This window comes from Camarhynchus parvulus, chromosome 11, assembly GCF_901933205.1.
Source record: "Camarhynchus parvulus chromosome 11, STF_HiC, whole genome shotgun sequence".
NCBI classification, from domain to species: domain Eukaryota; kingdom Metazoa; phylum Chordata; class Aves; order Passeriformes; family Thraupidae; genus Camarhynchus; species Camarhynchus parvulus.
The window spans coordinates 3,527,288-3,553,316 of NC_044581.1; the positions used below are offsets into that span (position 1 = coordinate 3,527,288).

The window sequence follows — 26,029 nt, forward strand, 5'->3', positions numbered from 1 at the left end:
CACCCTGTCACCATGGCCTCATCAGGGACATTGCAGCATTGCCCTCTGGAAAGATGAAAAGTGAAAATCCTGCACTGGGCCTGCAGAGAAAACCCAAAATCCATCAGCCCCACCCTCTGACCCCTGGAAAAAGGAAGGGCAGTATGGGAATAAATCACACAGAGTCCATTTTCTTCATGGGGGAAAATGCCCATTCTTTATTCACAAAACTCCTTTTTTCCAGTTTTACAGACCTGATGTGTGACTCCAATTGGTCAGGAGCTTTCCTGCCAATCACTTTATTGGTCAGTAACAAATTGTTATTCTGGATTGATTGGTCACTCAAACTCTCAGTGTGTACATGCAGGAAAAGTTGCTTGTGAGAGATAGTTTTCATTTTTCTATCTCAGGTTTATATAGGTGCAAGTTGTCTTTTAGCCAGGAATTGATTGTTATGTTAATGAACTGCTCACACCAGCATTGCTTTCACATAGGAACCTGCAAAGTGCCAGTTTGACAAGGCCAGACACTGATTCTAGGAGAGCAGGCCTGATTTTATGAAGCCTTTATGATTTTTCTACCTTGTCTCAACAGGGCAGCACCACTGCACATCCTCAGGGATTTACACACTCATTTACAAGGGCAGAGACACAGACACGTACCAAGGCTCACAAAATCAGTGCCTTCCCCAAAACCCTTTCCATTTCTGATTCTGTGTGCTGTAAATGGAGGTTGTGGCCCTCACTTATTTTACTCCATCCTTCAGAGATTTCACCAGCCACCAGTACGCCACACCAGGACTTTTTTTTTTTTTTGCAAAAAGCCATCTGCAGCATCAGAAAAGTCTCCTGAAGATGCTTCTCCCCTCTGATACAACTGTATTTGCTATCACATTAAATGAAATACAAATCTGCACAGTACAGATTCTTGTGTTCCAGGCTGTGGGCAATTTCTTTGGGGTCAATAATCAATAAAAGCTTAAATGAAAACAATCAGCTCTACTCCAGCAGTATTTAGATCTCTAAGCAGTAGCCGAGCAGCACTTTCATAGATGTTAATTTAAAATTCAAAAAATTTAAAAGTCAGAGAAATATTTAAATTAACATAGATGTTAATTTAAAATTCAGATACTATTCGTCCTTAATTAAAAATTCAGAAAATATTAATTTAAAATTCAAAAAGTATTCCTTCTTTCCCCACATCCCAGTGCTGCTGGATGCCAGGCTGCTCCTAAACCCTGCTCCCTGTGCTCACAGAGCACAGGGCTCAAGGGGAAGAACATTCTGGAAACTGGGGAGAAACCCCAGGCATCTGCTGCTCTGAGCTGCTGCAGGAGCTCCTGAGATGGGCACAAGCTGGCTCCAGGCTGACAGCAAACTCTTCACAGCAGGTTCTTCCCAACTCTCGGGGGCTGGCACACTGTAGCACTTCTAATCTGTGAAATACATTTTATTAGGACATAAACTGGGATGAGATCCGCTGCTGGCAGGGAGAACAAAGGTACTAATTAAGAAAGATGGAGAGGTTTGGAAATAATTAACTCAGCAGCCACTGGGCCCTGGCTGATGGCTCCACACCTCCGGGGCTGCTCAGGTTCAGGGGCTGTCCCAGAGCTAAGGGACAGTTCTGCCCACTGTCCATGGGCTGTGTCCTGGCCATGGTAATTATGGATTTTAGAAGATTTTCCTGCCCTGACTGGAAGTTTAAGGGAATAAAGGCTGGCTAGTTTGCCTGGAGAACACTGACTGAGACATCAGCACCTTCCTACAGCTGGTGGGGAGAGAGGACCACATCTAGGGACCTTCTGGAAGGAGCACATCTAGGGACCTTCTGGAAGAAGGAACACATCTAGGGACCTTCTGAAAGAAGGAACGCATTTAGTGAACATTCTGGAAGAAGGAACACATCTAGGGATCTCCTGGAAGGAACACATTTAGGGACCTTCTGGAAGAAGGAACATATCTAGTGACCTTCTGGAAGAAGGAGCACATCTAGGGAACTCCTGGAAGGAACACATTTAGGGACCTTCTGGAAGAAGGAATACATCTAGTGACCTTATGGAAGAAGGAACACATCTAGTGACGTTCTGGAAGAAGGAACACATCTAGGGACCTTCTGAAAGGAGGAACACATTTAGGGACCTTCTGGAAGGAACACATCTAGTGACCTTCTGGAAGAAGGAACACATCTAGGGATCTCCTGGAAGGAACACATTTAGGGACCTTCTGGAAGGAACACATCTAGTGACCTTCTGGAAGAAGGAATGCATCTAGTGACCTTCTGGAAGGAACACATTTAGGGACCTTCTGGAAGAAGGAATACATCTAATGACCTTCTGGAAGAACCTCCTTCCTACCACTGATTTTGGAAACAAACCCAGATAGATCAGCTGAATGTATTTCCCATTCACCAGGACCAGCTCCTCTGCAAACATCATTTTAAAAGGTTACATTAACTGGCTGACAGAGCATTGATTTAATGTTTGGTGGTTTGTTTTTTTTTTTTTTTTTTTTAAATTCCACACTCGTAGAAATGTTAAGAAACAAAACAAACATAGTGTAGGAAATGCACAGAAACAATCGAAACGACCAAAACAAACATCACCTTTTCCTCGCCGTGATTCACTCCTGCAGAACTGGGGGAATAACATGGAGACACCTCAGTGGTAATTGAGCTTTTAGAGGCCTTTAGAGCTGGTGACAGATTAATAGGTTGCTATCATAAATTCTGACATCCTTGCAATTTCTGTATTCCTGGATTTACCCACAAACTGAACACTGTAAACACTTCACTGCCTCAGCTGCAGCATTTCACATCTGTTAAGGCTGCTGGTAACTTTATGAAATAACACCATGTCACAAAGCAAGTCAGCATTCTGCAATTAAACCGAGTCCAGGCACCACAACCATTCCAACAGATAATTTTCCAAACTAATTGCCTCAAGGAAACTCCAGCAACACTAAAAATCAGGTCTGTGGAAGACAACAGTGTAAAAGCAGTACTTTCAGTGCCAGTAGTATAAACACAAGAGGTTTTAAAGGAGTTTGTTTCCTGATTATTAAGTTGCATGCTGTGTAAAGCAATTATTACAGCTCTCGGTTTCCCAATCTTTGTGTTTATTAAAACTAATGAACGCTTTTAGCATACAGGAGACTAAATAAATTTGCATAGGATTATAACAGGCAGCCTATACTCATCCCTGTAGGCTTAAACACAAACTGTAAAAGAAACATTTACCCAGTAAATAAGCAAACTGAAAGCTGAACTCCTCCTTCTTTAATCCAGTCCATGCCTGGAGTTGAATTGGAGTGGGCTGCAAAAATTCTGTAATAAACTTCACAATCTGATGCAGATTTGCTTGACATAAGCCCTAAAATTGTGCTAAAATTAGTCTAGTTAGTTTTTCTGTTTGATGAAAGCCTTATGGGCCAGCTCAGTTTCTGATTCAGAAATTTCAAGGAGTCTCAGATAGAGAGGTTGGTTAGCCAGGGCAGTGCCAAGGTCACTCATGGACAACCCAACATTTCCCAGGTGTTCCAGTTACAAAAACCAGGCACTGACTCCAATGAACACCTGGATTGTCAGTGCTGCAGGTCAGACATTTCCCTGAGCACCACCCAGCTCAGTAATGAGCTATTCATCCACTGCTTTGTGATGGAGAAGGTAAAAAACAGAGAGCAATGAAAAGTGGAAAGTTCCCTGGGGTTCTGCTCTGTTCACAGCCTGAGGCACAGCCCCAGGGAGTTCAGCCCCACAGCAGATGAAAAGTTTTGTCCTTCCACAAAGAATCAGAAATGATTTGTTGAATTTCTCACAGATTTCAGTGGGATTCCCTCCATATTTGAATCCTGAAGCTTCCTCTTCCTCCTCACCCTCTGTTCCAGGTGTTTAAAAATCTAATTTTTACTGCAAGCTGGAGAATAGGGAGACAGCTTCTCACTCTTATACTCTTTCTGTAGGCTGGAAGGGAATTTCATTTAGTACTTAGATGCCCAATTTCACACCAAAAAAATCTGTCTCTCCCTTATTCTGCAGGCTGGAAGGGAATTTCATTTAGTACTTCGATTCCCACAAACACACAAATCTGTCTCAGCAATGAAGGAGAAAAACTACAGTTGGAAAAAAATGTAATAAGGAAGAATTTGCTACTACACTGAATGGGTTCTGCTATAAGCATAAAAGTTTCATGCAGGAGAAAGTAGCTTAATATTCTGTAGGATTCTGTCCATCTTCTATTAGAGCCAGACATAATTAAAAGTATCTGCTTAAATCTTTAGCCTCATTTTCCTCTAATGTGCCATCTAAGCCTGAACAAGAATTAATATCAAGGAGCTGAATGAGCTGGTGAATGGCAATAGAAGATTTATCTAGGAATTGAATCACCAATGAAGACTTTTCCAGTGAGGAAAATACAAAATAAGGGAAAAGAAAAGGGATGTTTGTAAAGAGGTGGTGGGGAAACAACTCTGGCTGACATTTACATTTTATTTTTCATACTAAAAGAGGAATTAGGGGTTTTTTGCTCTTTTTCATGATACCAACATAAATAAGGGGGAAAGAGTGGCTGGAAGCCTCTGTGGGAGCAAACTCTGTGATAATTACAAGGATTCTGTGGTACCAAGGGTGAAGTACACTGACTCTTAAATTCATGTACTATATTCCACTTTTATTTACTATCAACCCTGTAACAGCAAAATTGGGTATCAGATAATAAATAAATTCAATGTTCATATGAATATTGGCATCTTTCAACATTGTATTTAGGACCCATGGCTGAAAATAAAAAAGTATTACAATCAGTTTAACTATGCTGTGAGATATTAGGGATATTTCTTAAAATCTCCAAGAGCTTTGGCTTTCCTTTAAAAAAAATAATATTTGATAAAACATTATAAATGGTCCACTGTCAGTTATAAATATTCCTAAATTTGGTAGACAAAAAGACATTGAAACCAGAGTTTCATGACAAAAGTTCTGATTCTACAGCACCCTAAATAAAAATGCTCAAGTTCACAATTATTTCAGAGAACTGCTGGATAGAAAGAGATGAATCACTTGAAACAAATATTGCCATGATCTCATTTCAGGGGCAGACACCTCTGCTGTTCAGTACTTGGAGTACCTGGAGAACAACTCAGTGCAGGCAAAACAAACAAGAAAAACTCAGGAAGGAAATCCTGAACCCAGGTAGGTCTGAAGAAAACTGCAGTTGTGAGCACAGAGCTGATCCTGCAGGCTCTCAGTAAAAGCCTCCTGTGTCTAAAGCCAGGTAATTCTATAAAACAATGTTGTATTTATCTAAAATTAAGATTAAAGCTGAACACTGCCTACAGCTCTGGAACGTTGCTATCTCATTTTAAACACCCATCTTGGGGAGATGGAACAAAACCACCCTCAGAACTGCCTGTTTGGAGGGGCTGAATAATTGAAGAGCAGAGCAAAAAGCTGAAAAGATCTTGCTTTTTGCTCAGTAACTACAGCAAGTTTGCTCTTTCCGGTATTTTATGAGATTTATGAACTCTTCAAAATGGGATACTCGCTCATTTAAAGTAATTTTACAAACTCTGTTCTGAGCTATTACAAAATGTGCTCAGAGCTTGCAGCACAGCTTCCCACTCTGCTCTCCCACTGCAAGCACTGTGCTGGAAGGAAAACAGAGGAAGAGACCTTTTATTTCCTCTTAGCAGCCTGAAAAGGGCTGGTTTTCAGCTCATCACGTAGATATCTTTAATATTTTTTAAAAGATATTTTAAAAAAATCTTTAGTTTGAGAGCTCAAAAAGAGAAATTTGTGTATAAACCCGGTTATTACAAGAATAAGACATCTTTAGGATAGGGAGGGTTTTGTCAGACATTTCCTGGCAAATCTCCCTTGGATGAAGACTGTGCAGGCACAAACACAGATTTATTGGAAATCATTGGCTCCATCTTGTTTCTTTTGAAGTGAACTGAAGCTCTCCTATTCTCTTGAATAACAGCACAGTCAGTTCCTCAGCTCACACTCTTGTCCTAAATACATTTATGTGGCACTCTGCATGTAAGAGCAAATACACAAAAGAAACAAAACAAACCCCAAGCCACAAGACTACCTTCATTTCCATCATAAATCAGTTTGTCTTTGCTAAGGTGGAATTATTGAGCAGAGGCAAATAAAATACAGAGCATGTATTTTATTTTTACCTAACATTTGAACAGATTAAAGAGAAAAAAAAAAAAAAAAGAGGATCAGATTGACTTGGCTCAAATTGACTTTCCATCTTTTATTAGCTTCTCTTTTTGCTCAGAGACAAAAATTACAATTACTAAAGTGCAATTAGGCTCTTTCAACCTCCAGTTTTCTAATAATAACATCCAGTTTTCAGTAATAAACGTTTTCAAGAATAAAGGTCCATGGTGGCAAGGCAGATCTGGGGAAGAGGGGCTGGAATTTGGGATGAGGATGACCTGACACCTGCAGCCTGTGCAGAAGGGTCTCAAAGCCCCAGGCTGAGCTGATCTGGGGCTCCTGAACCCATGGAGAAGGTCCCAGTGAGGCTGGGCAGGGCCACTGATATCTCATGGTGCCCTCAGGTCCTGACAGCCAGAGCTGTATTTTCATTTTCCAAGCAGCAGCTGAAGCAGATAGTAAGTTTTCCCTGGGGGGAAAAAAAGAAAAAAAAAAAAAAAAAAGAAGTAGTGGAAGGTTTCAAAAGAAATGTCTTACTTGCCAAAGCCTTACAAGCTGCACCACAGAGGGTTCTGGTAGCTGGTTTTCATGGCCCTGGGTCATGCAAGAGAGCTCTGTTCTTGCAGCAGTCCTACCCAAGGCCAATCTGAGAGTGCTGTCAAAATGGAAAGAACAGAAGCATTTCTACATAGGATTTTTAAAAGGAATTGATCCTGAGAAATGCTGACCATTTTCTGGCAGCTTGGAGCCTTCATCTTTCATCACCACTCTCCCCCTGTGCTAACATCTCTATGTCAGGCTCCTTGAAATTTCTGAATCAGGAACTGAGCTGGTCCACAAGGCTTTCATTGAATAGAAAAGACTAACTAGAATAAATTTAGCACAATTTTGGGGTTTATATCAAATAAATCTGCATCAGATTGTGAAGAAGTTTATTACATCAAACAAACACAGCTGATTTAAGATCATTATTAAACCTATAGAAGGAAAAGTTCATTTTCTAGCTCTCCTTTGTTAAAAAGAATAAAGTCTGTCCACCTCTTTTATGAAGCATGGCTAAAAACATTTTATTTTAGTTTTCAAAGTGGAAAAAGTTGTACTTGTCTAATGGATCCCTATTTGAAACTGCAGAATTGCTATTAAAAATATTTCTATATTTGCATATAGAAATATCATCATGATTTTTGGTGGAAGTTCTCACCTACCCCTCTGTGTCCAAAGACATTATCCTGGCAATCTGACACAGGCAGAGGCTCTCTGGCAGCCCCTTTCCTGGGGAGCTGAAGAAGGACAGACCAGCCAACTTTGAAGGCTTTTTATTTAGCTGAAAATGAAATTCTTAGGGTGGGAAGGGATTTTCTGAAGCTTAATTCATTGCTAATGAGATTAAAATGTTTGGGGTTTTTTTTTAAGTCTTTTTAATATATTTTAATGCTTCTAAGTCATGTTTCCCCTCCCTTAAGGGTATAATAGTTTATCTTATGACCCTCAGTTTCTAGGACTACACTGATCATGGTGGTTTTTTGTATTTTGTCCCCTTCCTTGGGAATCTCTGACACATTGTTCTAAAATGTGTAATTAGGCAGCACTCTCTTTTTGTCTCTTCACTGCCAAAGAGGGCTTGATTGTCTCCTCAATTCTTATTTCTAACACTGAGAATCACAATTCCCTGTGCTTTTAAGGACAATTTCGGCTCAATTCTAACCTCACTGCCATCATGACCTGTGTGTTTTGCTGGTTTAATGTCTAAAGGAGGCAAATCCTTAATGTCCAGAGGAATTTTACCTTTCTAAGCCTGAGCTGGGAGCAGGATGGAGATGTTTAACTTCATTCACATAAGGTCCTGACACACTTGAGAGTACACTCTTTGGGCTCATGATGAGTTTTTTGCCACAGGGCTTTAAGAACAGGCCAGGCTCAGGTCTGTGACCTCAAAATTGCACAAGCAAATTTGTGTTGTTTCCTGCAGCAGTTTCAGAGCAAAACTGCAGCAGGGCTGTGGTCCCTGAAGGTATCAGCAGCTTTCCAGGAGCCACAGCCTCCTCAGGACGTGGGGCAGCTGCCCAGGAAATCAGATTTGTTCCCTGATGTGCACCAAGCCACACTTGTATCACTTGTAGTCACCCACGAATGATTTATTTCAGACTCGTGCAAGCCTGGTGTTCCACAAACCCAGCACACCCCAGCAGCAAATATGGGAGCCACAGGGGAGAGGGATCCAGGGGACAGGGCAAGGTCATAAACTGAGACAGGGAATAATCAAATTAGGTATTTGAGAAGAATTTATTCACTGGCTGGGAGGTCAGGCTGCCCAGGGAGGTGTGGAGTCCCCAGCCCTGGAGATGTTTAGGTGTCTGCATCTGGCATTTGTTGCTGTGGTTTAGGGGTTACATTGGCAGCGCTGGGTGAACACTTGGACTGGATGATCCTAAAGGTCTCTTCCAATCTTGGTGATTCACGGAATCACAGAATCAATTCGGTTGGAAACGACCTCCGAGGTTATCAAGTTCAATTTGTGACCGAACACCAACTTCTCGACCAGGGAGGTGACTCCACCGCCTCCCTGGGCAGCCCAATGTCCAACCACCTTTTCTGTGAGGAAATTCCTGGTAACGTGCAACCTGACCCTCCCCTGGCACAGCCTGGCACTGTGTCCGATCTGACTCTACAGTTCCAAAGTGCGGCGCGGTGAATTCCGAGGGCAGGGCGGTGCCGGGGGATCCCCGGGGCCGTGAGGGACCGGCCCGTGACCTCTGATCGCCACACTCAACATGGCGGCCGACACACCCCTCACACACCCCCGGCCCCGCCACGCTCCTCTCACTTCCCATTGGTGGGGCGCGCTGTCACTCTTCGGGTTCAGCCAATCAGCGTGCGCGGAGCGGCGGGCGGGCGGCGCCGCGGCCTGCGGCGGTGTGCGGGATGAGGCGGCTGTGGCCGCTGCTCTGGGCCGCGCGGGGCCCGCGCCGCCTCTCGTCGGGCGCTTCCCCGGCCATGGAGGAGCTGCTGCGCCGCTCGGTGCCGCCGCTGCCGCCCTACGAGACCAAGGAGAAGGCGCCGCCGCCCGCCGAGCTGCGCGGCGCGGAGTTCGTGCGCTTCTACCGCGCGCTGCAGCCCGGGCCGCCCCGCGCCGAGCTCCTGACCCGCCTGGCCCGCGACTTCGGCGTGGAGCACGGGCGGGTGGCCGAGGCCGCCGCCAAGGTGCTGCAGGCCCGAGAGCAGCGCAGGGAGCCCGGGGCGCTGCTGCAGGCCGAGGACCGGCTCCGCTACTACCTGAGCCCCCAGTACCGAGGGCTCTTCCAGCAGCTGGGCCGCCTGGAGGGCGGGCTGCGCTTCCTCGTGGAGCTCAGGGCCGACCTGATGGAGGGGCTGGCGAGCAAGGCCGTGGATGGGCCCCACGTCAAGGTGAGGGCTGGCTTGGGTGGCTCTGAGGGAATTTGGGGGATGTGGTTTGGGGCGTCCTGCTCGTGGTGCTGCTCCTGGAGCTGCTTTAGGCTGGGAAGCAGTGCCGGGAAGCCAGGTCACTGTTTGGGGGTTTATGGGTTCCTCAGTTGGGAAAGGACATTGGAGTGCTGGAGTGGGTTCGGGAAGGACATTGGAGTGGGTGCAGGATGGACATTGGAGTGGGTTCGGGAAGGACATTGCTGGGATGGGTTCAGGGAGGGCATTGGAGTGGGTTCGGGGATGGGAAGGGTCTAGAGGTGAGCTCTGATGAAGAGCAGCTGAGGGAGCTGGGAGGGGGCTCAGCCTGGAGAAAAGGAGGCTCAGGGGGACCCTGTGGCTCTGCACAGCTCCTGCCAGGAGGGGACAGCCAGGGGGATTTCTCCCGGGGAACAGGAACAGGAGGAGAGGGAACGGCCTCAGGCTGGGCCAGGGGAGGGGCAGGTTGGACATCAGTGAGAGTTTCTTCATATAAAGGGAGATTAAACATTGGAACAGACCCAGAGAGGTCCCAGTCCTTTTAGATGTTCAAGAAACCGCTGCTTGTGGCACTTAGTGCCATGGTCTGGTTGGCAGGGTGCTGATGGTCAAAGGCTGGACTCAATGGAGTTTTCCAACAGAAATGATTCCATGGTTTTCTGGAGGGACACGAGTGTCCCCAGGCCATGGCAGCAGTGGGAGCTGCCTGTGCTGACGCTCAGGAAGGAGGTGGCCCCTGCTATGAAGCAATAGAGTGGCACTGGGAAGTGCTGGCACACAAAACATCGTTTTAAAAGTTAATTTACAGCAGAGCCGGGCTTGATTATTTTTCATGATGCTGTTTCAGTTTTTGTCCTCTCTCTCTTATGCTCTTTTCATGTGTTCTGTTCCTTCTTTTCACCACAGGACACTGATTTTCCACTGTCCTTATAAACAGTTGAATTTCTGATGAGCTTTTGCAATCCACAGAGTGAAATTTGCTGCAAATCTCTTTCATGGGTGCAGCTCTTCCTCCTTCTGTTCAGAACCCTCTCACCTGCAACATTTTACTTTTCCTGTGCCAGCATTGTCCTCTTGAGATTTGTTACATTTTGCTTGCTTACTGCACTTTGCTTATTTCAGCCCTTTGAAATACAACTCTGGTGAAAAATTGACAACATTCTGATCTCAGGTGGCAAATCATCCAACAATTGCTTTTAAAACATTCTTCATCTTTCCATAGGATTTAGAAAAAGTCTGTGAAAAGTTCAAGTTGCTGGCAAAAGATAATGAAAAAGAGAGCAATTTTGTCAAATTGATTTATCTATAAACCTCCTTCTATAATTAAGCAGTGGTTGGAGTGTATTTGTAATCTTGGCCTTGTGTTGATCTACTGGAAAAAAAAAAAGAAGAACCATCATTGTTAAAAGTTTGTCCATAAAAAAGTGTTTGGTGTTTGCCAATCAAAAGTCCTGTGCAGCCATTTCATTAGTGCAGAGTTGATTTCAATTCTAACATAAAGACAAATGTGCAACAAGAGTTTTATAACCTCTGTATATTTGTGTCTGCACTGACAAGGAGATGTGGGAATAAAATTAAATGGATCTCCTTGATGCTGGTGGAGAATTACAGAATGCATTATGTGGCCTCCTGGGATTTTGGTTTTGCTCAAAATGTCTAAAATATTTGTCAGTCAGTCCTTGGTTTTTACTTTGTAATTTGAAAGACCTATTAAAACTGGGATTGCCCATTGCTGTGTTGTAAATATGAAATATTTTTCTATTTTCTCAGCACTGTCAGCATAAAAGCAGCTCAGGCTGCTCAGATATTGGGTGATGAATGATTTCTGTTTTGTGTTTGTTCAACAGATTGCAATAAAATCCCATCTTTAAGTGATTAAGTCACTTGAAAGTGCTTGAGCACAATTTACTCATTATCCAAATGAGCAGAAATGGGGAGAGAAAAAAGAAATTATTTTAATTTTAAGATGTCCAGTAATATAAACCACAAGAGCCAGGAGAGTTTTCAACATGCCATTATCACTGCAGTAATTACTAATTACTATTAGCAATAACAAAGCAGAAACCAGTCCCCTTTAATTGGTGTCACTACTGAATTCTCTTTTGCTGGTGGGGATTTTCTTCCAGTATCTCACCAGGGATATTCTCTATGTAAATTCTGAAGGTAATTTATAGGGAAAAAATAGAAAAAACAACAGAAAAAAAAAATCCCTGAAACCCCACCCAAACCAAACCAAACCAACCCACCAACAAACCAAACCACCCCCCCCATCAAATACTTGGAAATATCAGAGTAGACCTGTAAGTCCAAAATTAAATAAAGCAAGTTGAAAACTTCAAACATTCCAAAAACATGGGAAAACACAACTCTTGTGAGGGGTATTTTATTTAGTGGTTTGAGAGAGAAAGTGAAATAGTTCTCTCATCAGAGAAGTATTTCTTCTTAATAGAAAATAATTAATTGGAGGTTTTCATAAGAGTTTTCCCATTTGTTGCCCAAGAAATAGGTACTTGATGTGAAGATTTAAAAGGCTGTAATTTGCTGTCTCGTAGCAAGAACATGGAACAAGTTAAAAAAAATAACCACAATTTATTAGACTTGGCTAGCAGAAATTGAAGTATAGCTGGTAATTTGAAATACTAATCTGAGTATGTCTTATTGCTCAAATTTAAGACTGGGATGCTGAATAATGAATGTGTTTGCTTTTCTTTTTAATGAAGTGTTGCAGATGTAATTTTTTGTGGCTAAAAGGCCTCTGAAATGAAAATAAGAATTTGCATACCACTAAATTTACAAAATAAGAGAACCTGCCACTAAATCTGCAAAATAGGAGACCCAAACTTGAGCCTGGCCTTGTTGGAGTGAAGCTGTCCTGTGCACTGAGATATTAAACAAAATATCTTGTTTAGATGACCTGAGTTAAACACAGTTTTGTGTAGTGGAAACTTGGATGTCTTTCTGCACTGGAAATTTTGTCAGCACAGAATCTTGGAATCCTGGAAGGGTTTGGGTTGGAAAGGACCTCAAAGCCCATCCAGTGCCACCCCTGCCTTGGACAGGGCCACCTCCCACTGTCCCAGGGTGCTCCAAGCCCTGTCCAGCCTGGCCTGGGACACTCCAGGGATGGGAGCCCACAGCCTCTCTGGGCACCCTCTGCCAGGGCCTCCCTGGCACAGACACATTTTATGAAAATTCCTTTCATTAGGATCTTTCCTCCTGAGAAGCTGAGAGGCCTCAGGAATGAAATGCAAACAATGGTTATCTGCTGCTGTGGAATGCAACAGGTGCATCTGTGATTGGTCTCGTGTGGTTATTTTTAATTAATGGCCAATCACAGCCCAGCTGTCTTGGACTTGCTGGTCAGTCACAAGATTTTATTATCATTTCATTCTTTTCTTTTCCATTCAAGCCTTCTGATGAAATACTTTCTTCTATTCTTTTAGTATTGTTTTAATATAATATATATAATAAAATAATAAATCAACCTTCTGAAACATGGAGTCAGATCCTCATCTCTTCCCTCGTCCTGGGACCCTGTGAACACCACCACCCCACCCTCTGAGGGAGCAATTTATTCCTAACATCCCATCCAAACCTGCTGTCTTTCAGTGTGAAGCCATCCCTGTCCTGTTCTGAAGGCCCAGCTGGGTTGGGCTCTGTGCTGGTGGCAGGTCCCTTCCACTGGAGCCATTCAAATTGCTGCACAGTGCCCTGTTGTTGTATAAAACTTCATTATTCACAACTGACAGGTTGTTTGACTTGTAATTCCCCATAAACAATATTTCCTTTTCCCCAAATCATAACTGAAAGCACATGTGCAATATTTCTTTCCCCCCAAATCATTACTGAGAGCACATGTGCTCCACCTTCTTCTTTGCTTACAGCTGCATTGCTTTTGTCCAGCTGCACCCTGCAGCAGCTCTGGAATGAAAACAGCCATTGGTATCCCTTGCTGAACCTTCAGAGGAGCAGAACTCCTGACTCCAGTGCTTCCCCCTGTCCCATTTTCCTGCAGGATGAGTGTCCTGAGCTCCTCCTGAGCCTGGTGACTGCAGGAGATGCAGAGCAGAGTGTGGAAATGCTGCCAGCAGGAGTGCTGCCATCCTGCTCCGCTGCTGCACTGCAGCTGAACTGCTGCTCAAAATGCACGTGGATGGCAAGAGAGCCTGAGGAATCTGTTCCTTTGCCCCCAGATCTCACAAGTCCAGCTCGTTTTTCTGGTTTACAGTGTGCCCCTACAAAAGAAAACAAACCAAACAATCCTGGGGTGCCTGGAGACTTCCACTACACCGTGGGATATCTGACCAAAGTGATTTATGGTTATTATCTAAAAACTTGAGAGCTGTGCAGAAAGAAGGATTCACAAGGGAGGTACCTTAGAGTCAGAATAAACAAACCCATCAGAATATATTTGTTTAGAAAAAAGGTATTGAAGAAGAATTATCACGGAGGACAGAATTGTTCTATGCAGATGAATGGCTGTTTTTCTGGGTTTGAATTTTTTTTTCTAGTGTGTTAAGGAATAAACTTGTCCTTTTATTTAGTCTTGGAATACTTGTAGCAGTTACTTTGGCCAGCAGAAACCTACTTTGATGTTTGTCTTTTGACAAGTGCCTCTGCAACTTTCATCTTGATTAGGTTATAATAGGAAATATTTCTGCTTTTTAGGACAGTCCTGAAACTACATCTGAATTTAGGAAAAATTTTTTAGGTTTTCTGATTAGATTTATATGTTTTTTCCAGTTGTTTTCTTTAATGTAGCAAGCTACAGTACATTGGAGCTTAATTTTTATCTCTTCTATGTGAAGCAGTAGCTATTTAATAAAAGTTTGAATGGAAGATGAGGAGTTTTTGTTTTGAAGGAAATGGATATTAAGTTAGTTTCAGGTAAGCCCAGGTTTCTTATCAGGCTGTTGGTAAGTTGGTATCACACTGTGCCTTGTGTACAAGGCAAATGGAAGAAAGCAGAACAAGCTCTGGAATCTCTTTTAGGGATATTCATGCTGTGCTGAGTTCAAGAATACTTGTTAAATTCAAATAAATTTGGACGGGAAATCTTTAATAATACAGGCAGCAGGAAACTGGTAGGGAATATAAAAATCACTATTGCAGTGAATCACTGTTACAATGAAAGGCTTTGGCATTGCAGTTGGGTTTCGTCTCATACTGTTCCAAAGCTGGTTTAATTCTCCAGTTCTATTGTCTTATGCTGCTGGGTTTTATTTTTCTAGCTCAAATATTTTCATGTTTTTAGACAAGAAAAATTCTGTCTGCATCCTATTGAAAGATATTTCCATGGTATTGAAATCTGAGCTACTGTGAGACTGCAGCCTGTGGTTAGATCTGCTCAAAACCTTCTACCCATTGTCTGCTTTTTGTCCACAATATTTCTCCTGATCTTCCCTGTCCCTGCTTGCACTACAGACAATCCCTTCAAGGATTTTCCTGGTTCAGCCCTGGACTATTTTGTGGTTAATCTTCTCAAACAGATCCATAAAGTTTCTTTTAAGCTCCCAGTGTTGTAGTTGGAGTCAATCAAGGTTATCTTCACTCACATTTCCATGTTCCACTTTTCTTATTCAGCAGCTCCTTCCTTCTTTGTTCTGGTGCAGGAAATGAATGGAGTTCTCAAGAACATGCTCTCAGCTCCTTCCTTCTTTGTTCTGGTGCAGGAAATGAATGGGGTTCTCAAGAACATGCTCTCAGAGTGGTTCTGCACAGGGTTCCTCAACCTGGAGCGTGTCACGTGGCAGTCACCCTGTGAAGTGCTCCAGAAAATTAGTGAGTAAGTGCTAAAGGCTCCTTGATGAGGAGGTGATGGAATGCTTGGGACTGCAGAGATTCACTGTTTTCAAGACTCTGCTTTTCTGAGCTGAAGGCAAAGTATAATTATGAAATATTTGCATGAATCTCCTGTAGACTCCACTTTTAAAAACAGATTGAAGTAAAGAGTAAAGGGATCATTTGTGCCATGATTTGATCCTGTAGCTCTCACATTGCACTGCTAGATTGCTGTCTTTCCTTCCAACTTCCTCAGTTACTCTTCCCACATTCCCAGAATGGTTTTTGGGTGGTGGTTTTGGGCAGTGGTTTTGGCTGGTGAGGTGCACAGGACCACCTACATGTGAAGAGAGCACCTTGGTTTTTATACAGTGTGCTCTACAACATTGATTTCTGAACCTTCAACATTGATTTCTGAATGTGTAGCGTTGATTTCTGAATGTTTAACATTGATTTCTGAACCTTCAATATTGATTTCTGAATGTTTAACATTGATTTCTGAACCTTCAACATTGATTTCTGAATGTGTAACATTGATTTCTGAATGTGTGACATTGATTTCTGAACCTTCAACTTTTCTGAATGTGTAACATTGATTTCTGAATGTGTAACATTGATTTCTGAACCTTCAACATTGATTTCTGAATGTGTAACACTGATTTGTGAATCTACAACTTTGATTTGTGAGTCTACAACACTGATTTCTGAACTTCTGTCAAATAGTCAAAGTTGTGAAGTTGAAAATTACTACATTATGTGGTGGGCCACCTCATTGTATAAAATCTTGAAGAAAAAATAATCTCTAGAATGTTCTGAAAGTACGTTAGTTAAATGTTGGTGAGACAAAGAGAACTCGTACAAGCTGAATATTCCAAATAAAAATAATTAGTAATATTTAATTACTCTTTAAGGTAATTTGGCCAACACACCAGTGAGTGGGTGTGCAATATTCCTTTACAATCCACTTTGGCACAGCTTGCTGACAATTTTATGTTATTCACAGCCTGATTCTTGTTTTTTTTGATTGGAAAGTTTTGTCACGGACATCAGTGGGAAAAGCACTGAGCTTGTAGGGCAGCTGACCTCTATTTTAAATGAAATCATGAAATGTTTTAAATGAAATAATAACAACAGTAACAATTATAATAACAATTATAATCATGATAATGATAATAATAATGATAATAAATTAATGATAATAGTAATTTTATTTTTAAATTTTCTCCTTGAGTTCTGAAGCTGTGCACCCTGTCAGAAACTGGGTTGATATGAAGAGGCGAGTTGGGGCCTACAGAAGGTGCTACTTCTTCTCTCACTGTGCCATCCCAGGAGAGCCACTGATTGTCCTGCACGTGGCACTCACCAGTGACATCTCCAGCAGCATCCAGGTACAGCCACTTTAGTACACAGCAAAGTGCTCAAATCGCAGTATGCTTGTTTCAAAATCCACAGCTCCCAATAATTTGGTAATATTTGCTTTTGTTTCATCTTTTTAGAGATGAGACAATTAGCTCATAAAATGTACAGGGATATTTTGTCTGTCTTGTGTGTTATTTAAATTGAAATTTGGAGGGTTTGCTCAAGAGCAAGAAGAATAAGAAAAGATAAGAAATATATAGAGAGAATGAGACTAAAATTTCAAAGTGGTTGCAATTACTTCTGAAAACTTTAAACTATATTACAGTTTTTCTCTGCACTTACTAATGAATAAGCAGCTGTTCCTACTTTTTTACCAGATTTTTATTGTTAATGAATAAAACAGTGGGGAAAAGTGTTAATGCTTGTAAAAGTTAAAAAGAAAAACCTCTCCATAATGCTGATAATAACTATTATTATCATTTTTTTATTTTTATTCTTACTTTCCCAGGCCATAGTAAAAGAAGTGCCACCTCTAGAGACAGAAGATACAGAGAAAATCACAACAGCAATTTTCTACTCCATCAGTTTGACTCAGCAGGGCCTGCAGGGGGTGGAACTTGGGACTCACCTCATCAAAAGAGTTGTCAAGGAGCTGCAGGTGGGTGTGCCAGGGGGCTCAGGGTCTGTTTGCCCAGCATGGTTTAGTTCCCAGTTCATGTCACTGCTCAGCCCAGGAGCTGCTGGGGCTTCCCCTGCATTGGAGCTTCTTCCCTGAGCAGCCTTTGGAGGTGTGGAGAGCTGAAGAGCATTTCTGGAAGAGCATTTCCTGCTCTTGCTTGATGTCTGCCAGATGTAAATTCTGTTCCTGCCATGGTCATTGTGAATTCCTTGTGTGGTTCCTGAAGTTAAATGAGAACATTTCTGTTGGACAGAGCTGCGTTCTGCTCTGATACAATTCAGCTGCCTCTCAGTTGAGAGGGAAGAGCCTGATCAAGATATTCTCTCTTCAAAGTACCTGACAGTGCCTTTTCCAAAATCTTACAGCTGCTCCAGGAACAGAAACACTTCCTATTTATTAATGAGTTCATTGCTTTGTTTGCTATATTGAATCACCCCTGGTTATTTATGCAGTGTGCATGCATACCCTGAATACATCTCTTGAGAAAAATAAAAAGGAGAGAGATTTCTTTGCCCTGGTATGTCTTGCAATATAGTAAAGAAAATGTCTTAAAAGTCTGAAGAATCTTTTATTCTCTGCCAGTCAGTTCTGTTAATTTAGATAATATCACTGCAGGCTAAGGGATTATTGGTAATAGCTTTAGTACTTGGAGAACCTTTTTCCAGCAACTGGAGAAAGGAATGAAAATTCATGTACAGAGTGGTGTGAGAGAGCCAGTCACACTCCTGCATTGAGCACATTATTTTATTTAATAGTCTTTACTACTTAAATTGCTGACAAATCTACCACTTAAAAGTAATGATCACTACTTGTGTTTATATTCATTGTTTCACATCTGGATTAGTAACCATGTCTGGAAAACTGTCTGTGATTTAGAACTTCAGTTTGACTTACAAAAACATCTTAAAATTGGATGCTCCAAACTTCTACTGCCAGAAAGTGATAGATTATTTAATTGCTGAATCATAGCTGGCTGCCCTGAAGTAGATTTGTTTTTTTGGGTTTTTTTTTTATATTTTATTTTTAATGGATATTTTGGCTGAATTTTGTTGCATCTTGCTTTTGGAATGTTTTTTAGATTAATTGTTGAAAATCCAGTAGTCCAGGTATAATTAGGCCATGCCATCTGTCTGATCTTGACTGAGGGGAAATTGGAATAAATTCATGCAGTTATCTGCTTTCACATCTGAAAAATAAGGTCTGGATAATTGAGTTGCTCTCATAAAAGAACCCTATTGACATTGTATCTGTCCATCACTAATTGCTTGCAACACCAGCAAAGTTGTGAGTTCCAAAGGCAAACAGACACATCATGCTTAGATAGCCTAATGCAGGTTTTAAAATTCAGGGTGTCCAAGAGAAGAGTGTGTTTTGTATTTGTACTTATGGCAAAGTTTTTACATGTCAGTGTTTGAAACCCAGCCCCTCTTCAGTGTTTATCAAAGGAAAACCTTAGCTGAGATGCCTTTAAATACATTTTAGTAATAAAATTAATTCCTCAGTCTTAAATAACTTGAAAGCTTGAGTGCTTTTCCTGCAGTGCCAAAGATGGAGATCTTCCTCCCTACTCAAATTTCCTACACTGCTTAAAGGTGTTGTGAAAAACGTGCTGGTAGGAAATCGTTGTGTGACAAACTGGACATGGACTGAGGTGTTTGTGTGTAGTCTGTGTGCACAGATTAAAGGTACAACAACCTCTGTGCATTGCCCTACACCAATCCTGCTTGGAAGGGAGCCACTCTAGGGCTAAAGAAAATAGAAAGGATAATCCAGGAATATTTATCCATTGGGGATGTGGCTCTCTAATAGTTTTTTCTTCACTGTTTGATGTTAATATTTTTCTTTCTCCTGTTCTTCCCACTCCTCCATGCTTTCTCCACCTTCATTCCAAAGTGTTGTCCTTGAGTTTGTCATGAATGGTGCAAGAACCATCTCCAACTGCACATTTTGTATCTGTGAAGTGAATTTAATTAATTTTCCTCTTGTTCCCACGATGGTTTGATGCTCTTCCACAAGGCCTCCTCATTCAGCTTCAGCTGCAAACATTGTGCCTCCCATCCCAGGGGACCTCACCCCTCAGAGGAGAGAGACCCTCTGTATTTGAGCTTCAAAACACTTCCACTGTGGAATTTCTACAAAGTCAGGGTTGTCCAGGCCAAAGGCAGGGCATGCAGTGAGTAAATGCTCTTGGCAGCCTGTTTTGCCTGGCTCCCAAAATTCTGGAAGTCCTTTTTCTGTGGATTAATTGCACACATGTGCTCTCTTTCTCTCTGCTCAGGTGCAGCAAAGGACTTGCCAAGGTTGTTTCTATTCAGGTTGGACATAATTGCTGGGAGCAGAATTACAGTCACTTCAGGAGGGACAAATGGTGCACAGGAGTGCTGAGTGGACTTGGTGACAGCAGCTGAAACAATCCAGCCTCGGCAAAAAAGTCCTGGGTCAAAAATTACATCTCATTAAACCAGTGTCCAGCAGCCTGTGTAAAAATAGATGGGTGAGGTCTCTGATAGGAGGAGGATGTCTTATATCACCTTTGCATGGCTTTGCAAGAAACAAATCTGTTTTTTAAGTGCTGCTAAATCACCAAGTGTTCCAGGTTACAGAAGATAAGACTCTCTTTAATTTAAGTGGTAATAAAATGCATTGGGAAGAGGAGACCATTTGAAAGGGTTGAAGATTTTGTTTTTAATTTTATTTAAGTTGATGATTGAGAGACTTTTATAACTTGCCATTTGAGCTAACTTTTGTGGGCGTCTGTTTGATCTGCAGAATTCTGTTTCAGTTGTGTTGTCCCAAGGTGCTGCAGGCTCTTAAAACTTTTTATCCTCCAGTAAAAATCTTTTACCTGACCTCTACCTTAGTGTAACCTGCTCTGACACTTCTACTTGTAAGTGCCACTGTAACCTGCAGACTGAAATCCCAGCTGTCAGTCTTCATGAGGAGAACTCCAAATTGGGCCTGTCATGAGTGTGTATCATTAGGTCAGGAAAAAACATGGACAAAGTTAGCAGTGTGCTGAGAGCCCCTCTGCATCAAAGCCTTCATCTGACAGGATTTCAAAAAACTCTACTGAAACCTTGGTCTAAACTAGAAAATGATGGCTGTAAATCCAGTTAGTACCATATCCCTTAATATCTCATTAATAGACAATTAAAATAGAATTTAATTTTTTAGAAATCTTGCTAATTTGCCTGAACTGGTCACTGCTAAGCATGATCATGTGTGTGGCAGCACTTCTCACCTTCAAAAGATGCGAAGCACTGATTCCCTCCTGAAAGCATTCCTTGAAAATGGGTTTTTCCTGGGATTGTTGGGAAAACTGGTGGGGATTTCACACCCCAGGGCTGAGCACTGTTAGTTTGAGGCACTGTGTACAAATGGCTGGCTGCTTTTGAGTCTCACTAATTTAAGCAGATGGAGGATGGATGAAGTTGAGGCACAAAATGGGGTCCTCAGTTTCACCCCTATGTGCACAGTTTGCACATGGAATCCTTAACTTTCACTTGGACATTAAGATTTGGCATTTGCCCCAGGAATTGTTCTGTATAACTGGGTAAAGGGGTAGGGGGGATATTCTGGAGATAAGAACTGGACCTGGTGTCACCTACCAGGGGCATCCTGGGAGAAACTGTGCTGCTCTCAGGAGCAGATTATTCGGTTTTTGGCAGTTTCTTGACATAAGTTTGCCACACAGATAATAGGGAAGGGGTTTGTGTACAGGCTTCTGTTGTTTCTGAGCATATCCTGTTGGGATTATTTTGGGATGAATTCATTAGGCCACTGATCCCACTTTGATCCCAGCTGTCCCTGTACAAATCTGGGAATAGGCTGTGTAGGCATTCTGTGCAGTCTCTTATTTATATTAATGTATATAAAGCAGGCAGCAGGCAACAAAAATGATCTCTTGTATTTCTGAAATTGAAGCTTGTGTTGTTCCCAGAAATGAATTGGATTTTGAAACGATTTCAGACAACTACAAAAAAGCAAACAAACCCCAAATGGAGTGCAGGCAGATCATTTCTAGCAAGCTGATAGGTGCTGGTGAAGGAGGAGGTGGATGGATTTCTCATTAGCCAGACATTTAATTCCCAATGTGTTTATAGGCACTCTAAGCAGTCTGTGGCTCTGCAGAAGGTACATCATGGCAATTCAGTCAGCAGATGACAGACACAGATAACTGTGCTGAAGCCTTTGAGAAAACTGCTTAGAATTTTATAGCCTGTGGCATTTGAGGGAGAAAACTGATAGCTGCTGTGTGACTCAATAGAATGCTCAACAATTGGTGGCAGATTTTAGCTTTCTGCTTGGGCTGTTGATAATTGCTACCTTAATTTGATCTAGGTGACCTGGGGAGATCATAATTTCCAAAACAGGCTTTGATTTCATTGATGAAAAATGTGACCTTGGACTGCAGCTTTCAGAGTGCAAGACAGTTTCAGATGAGATAGGGATAATGGGAGAAATCTGTGCTCTTCTGCAAGGAAAGGAAAAAGAAAACAACAACAAAAAGCAACAATCAGACACAGAAATCTACCCCGAACCAAAACTAGCAGCTGTTTCTTAATGGTGTGTGGGTTTCTGACAGGAAAGTAAACATTAATGGATCTCCACCAATAGCCTTAGAAACCAGCACATCAATTTAGCAAAACATAAATGTGCCCACTACAGTGCATTTATTTATTTTTCCATGAGAAATGGATGCCTCAGATAAGCTTCGGAATAAAGCTTTTATCAGATATGTAGTAGTTGGTGCTGTCACTTCAAAATGGGGTCACTTCCCCATGTCTTATCTGTCCTGAGAAGTAAAAAACCCACAATTTCCCATTTGGTGTTTTTAATAGAGTAAAGCTACCAACCTGTGAAGTGTTTGGGGCTGTCTGGGTGAGCAGGTCACTCCTGAAGGGGGGGAATGAACAAGGAGCAGCCAATGTCCCCAGGAATCCCTGTCATTGTTTCATTAGGAACTTTGCAGAATTGTGCTAATAACTTTGTGTTATTAGCGCACAGAGAGGGGAGGAAATAATTCATTGTCCCTTTTGTCATGGTGGGTGGTGCACGGGTGCCCTCGGGCTCTGCAGGCTGAGGAGATTGGGATTGGTACCCCATGGAAGGATCAGGGTCCTCAGCTCCTGAGTGAGAGCCCTGGCAGCTCTGTTCAGGAGCAAAACAGAAGTGTGAGAGATGGCTGTAAAGGAACTTTTTAATTTCATGAAATGCACATGCAAGGAAACCTGATGGTTGGATTTCACAGATGGTGTTAAGGACATTAGCTTTGGAATTACTCTTAAAAATAAAATATCATTATGTCCTTTAGTGGAAACTTGAAAAAAAATTCTACTTTACTAGAATTTCACTATCTGAGTGTGGCAATTGCAGCAGTTGTGAGCATGAACCAGTCAGGATCTCCTGGGAGCTCTGATGACAAAAATGCTGTTTTGTTCAATAAGATACAGAAACGAGTGTTTTTAGGAAATAATTTGCTTGGTTTTCTTTATTTGCTTCTCTAAGGAGACGAAATGAGGTGTTCCTTTGATAAGATGTAACTTGATCTGCTTTTCTTGTCCCTGCCTGGTCCCAGGAGGATTCATAGGCTGACGTGTCTGATTAACAACGAGCTTCAGCTCAGGGCAGGTGACCCAGCTGTGTCCCCAAGCTGCAGGGCTGGCTGTGTGTCACAGAGCTGGAAGGCACAGGACAGCAGGGCCAGATTTGGGAAGCTGCTGTGGGAAGGGAGGAGGTTTTGGGAATCCAGAGATGGATCCCGGACCCTGCAGCCTCCCGGACGGGCTGCAGGTGGCAGCTGTGCAGCTCAGCAGCAGCGAGGAGCTGCAGCTCTCCCAACCTGGCAGCACCAGCTGAGCCCTGATGGCTTTTTAATGGGTACCTCGGTAATCCTCGAGGTAGAAAAAGCGCCATTTGTAGTCATTTAAAGACAATTTTCTGCTGACATTAAGATGCTTGTGTAATGTTGATGAATGTCTTGGTTCTTACCACTTCTTCTGTTGGAACAGTAATTAAAGCAACACTGGGGTGGTTTCAGCTCAGCTCTGTCTTCCCTCTGTTCCTTGGCTCCCCACTCCTCTAGGAGGGTTGCCTGATCCATTTTGGGTTCATTCCATGTGACAGTGACTTTATTCTTCTCACTGGTGAGCCCCAAAGCTAACACAGTTTTCCTTATGTATGTTTTGTTTTACATGATTTCATAGTTAGCAAGGTTTAATCAGAAATTAGAAGGAGTAGAGAAGAAATTTTATATGGCTAAAACAAGTGTTATATTTGCAGTAAAAAAAAAATATTCACACACTTTGTATTTCTTGCTGGTATATCATAAAAGGTAGCTGGCCTTTGTAAAGAACTTCATTCAAAACTTCAGGAAATAGTTCTTTCCATAAAAATCTAAATATAATACCTCTGGATTTTACAATAGACTAAAATAATAAACTGCCCTTGATATAAAAAAAAAGTTATTTATGAAAAATAAATAGTATTTAAATGTTTTTCCAAACTTGCATGTCTATTTTAAAAAAGACTCTCTTCAGAATCACTTCTTTATGGCCTGTGATTTTATGTTTATTTCTGCCTGTAAAAGGATAACAGCAGAACCCAGTGGTGTTAAGTACTGAAAAAGTGTTTTTATAGAGATGGTGTGTGAGGAATGGATTCAGTCAGTGTTAAAATTTTCTGTGTGTTCCCAGTGCCTTCTCCTCACTAACTTGTTACTGCCAGGGGGAATTTTTCCCATTTTTTTTGTGTCCATGTGTATCAGTTCCTTCTCAGATTCCCTGGTTTTCACTTGCCAAAAAAGCCAAGGCCATCAGCTGCCCTTTGACTCAAACTTCTCTGTGTCAGTCATGACCAAACTCATGATTTATTTTTCCTCTCTTTTTGTCTGCAGAAAGAACTTCCTCAGATAGAAGCTTTTTCCACACTTTCACCTATCCCAGGATTCACAAAATGGCTCGTTGGTCTCCTCTCCTCCCAGACGAAAGACCAGGGAAGGAATGAACTTTTTACAGAATCTGAATGGCAGGAAATCTGTGAGCTCACAGGAGACCCCACCAGTAACACACTAAAGAAACTGCTCAACACCAACGAGTGGGTGAGGTCAGAAAAGCTGACCCAGGTGCTGCACTCCCCCCTGATGAGGCTCTGTGCCTGGTACCTGTATGGGGAGAAGCACAGGGGCTATGCCCTCAACCCCGTGGCCAATTTCCACCTGCAGAACGGCTCGGTGCTCTGGAGGATCAACTGGATGGGGGACAGCAGCCCCAGGGGCATCGGGGCCTCCTGTGGCATGATGGTCAACTACAGGTATTTCCTGGAGGAGACAGCCTCCAACAGTGCCCTCTACCTGGCCTCCAAGCAGGTCAGGGCCTCTGAGCAGGTGCTGGCCTTGGTGGCCCAGTTCCAGCAGAACAGCAAGCTCTAGGGGGACATCATCATCATCATCATCATCATCATCATCATCAACATCACAGTGAGTGGTGCTGACTGCAAAGAGCTGTGCTCACCTGCAGTGTCTTACTGCAGCCAGAATGTGCTCAGGGTTACCTGGGTTAGCAGGTTTTGCTCCACCTGCTTGAATCACCTGTGGTCTGTATTAATGGAGAGTAAAATCTTCTTCATCAGGTACAGCCCAGGAGTAACTTAAAAACAAAATACCTGAGCCAACATTATTCTGTTGGTAATTTATTATATCAGCTGTGTTTGAAAGGAGCTGCACTTCTCTGTCAAAATGCTGCTATAGATTGTTCAGAACCAAAGTACCTGGAATAAAGGTAAATTTGGGGTCAAATATATTATCAAAACAGCAATCTACAGTTTTATTTCTACAATATCTCTGTCTTTTGCACCCTCAGAAGAATCTCATGTAAAACATCCTGGTATTTTCCTGTTTAAATCTAAAACTCACTGAATCTTTGCTTTGCTGGAGCGTGGAAGAGCCTTGCACTAATGTTGAAAAATCAGGATCTCAGTACAGCAGGTATGGTATGTTAGATTTGCATGTTTTGGCTGCTAAAATGTAATGAGCAATAAGGAAGTGTTCAGGTAGGAGAGAACAAGACAGACTGTTACTTGGGAATCAGGTGAGGAGTCTCTAAATATGTATATTGTATGTTGGCTCTGGTAATGTTTTAAGTTGATAAAGAGCTTTTTAATGATGAGGATTTATAAACCAATAAAACAAACTTTCTCAATAAATCATGGTTTGTGGATTTCAGCATCTCCCTCCTTCACTTAGTGACCCTCCTTGACAGCAGTTTCACCCCACAGTGAACACTCAGGACACTCCTGTTTTTAACAGTGAGCAGGGCTTGGCTCCATTCTCTTGGGCTTTCTGATCTTTCTCAACTGCCTTAGAATTCAGGTTTCAAGGTGAAATTTAGCTGCTTGTATAAACATATACCAGCCATTCTTGGCTGGCAGGAATAGAGCAAGAGAACCCTCTCCTTGTTAAACTCTTCAGGTTTGAGGGAACCAGGTCACTTACTTCAAGTGCAAGAGTTCTGAAAATGCAATGGGTTTGAAGGATGGTTTTATTTTGAAGCAGGAGGAGCTATGAGGGCAATTAAATCTGCATCCTCCTGGCCATAGTTCAAAAAGAGCTAATGCTTCTGCTGTATTGCAGATGGAAATACAACATAA

At 42.2% G+C, this 26,029-nt stretch overlaps 1 protein-coding gene across 1 annotated transcript; it reads left to right on the plus strand.

Moving 5' to 3' along the window:
• The first annotated feature begins 9,044 nt into the window (after positions 1-9,044).
• Positions 9,045-25,585, plus strand: MLYCD (malonyl-CoA decarboxylase). Its single transcript, XM_030956329.1, has 5 exons — positions 9,045-9,549; positions 15,237-15,349; positions 16,577-16,733; positions 17,213-17,362; positions 24,279-25,585. Exons 1-5 carry the CDS (start codon positions 9,067-9,069, stop codon positions 24,810-24,812), a joined length of 1,437 nt encoding a protein of 478 aa, XP_030812189.1. The 5' UTR covers positions 9,045-9,066; the 3' UTR covers positions 24,813-25,585.
• The last annotated feature ends 444 nt before the right edge of the window (positions 25,586-26,029 follow it).

What these genes read in the sequence shown, in the direction of transcription:
- MLYCD (XM_030956329.1), top strand. Translation starts at nt 9,067, where the DNA reads ATGAGGCGGCTGTGGCCGCTGCTCTGGGCCGCGCGGGGCCCGCGCCGC. An exon ending in GTGCTCCAGAAAATTAGTGA is followed by an intron (nt 15,350 to 16,576) that starts GTAAGTGCTAAA and finishes TTTCTCCTTGAG; the next exon opens with TTCTGAAGCTGTGCACCCTG. An exon ending in ACATCTCCAGCAGCATCCAG is followed by an intron (nt 16,734 to 17,212) that starts GTACAGCCACTT and finishes TTACTTTCCCAG; the next exon opens with GCCATAGTAAAAGAAGTGCC.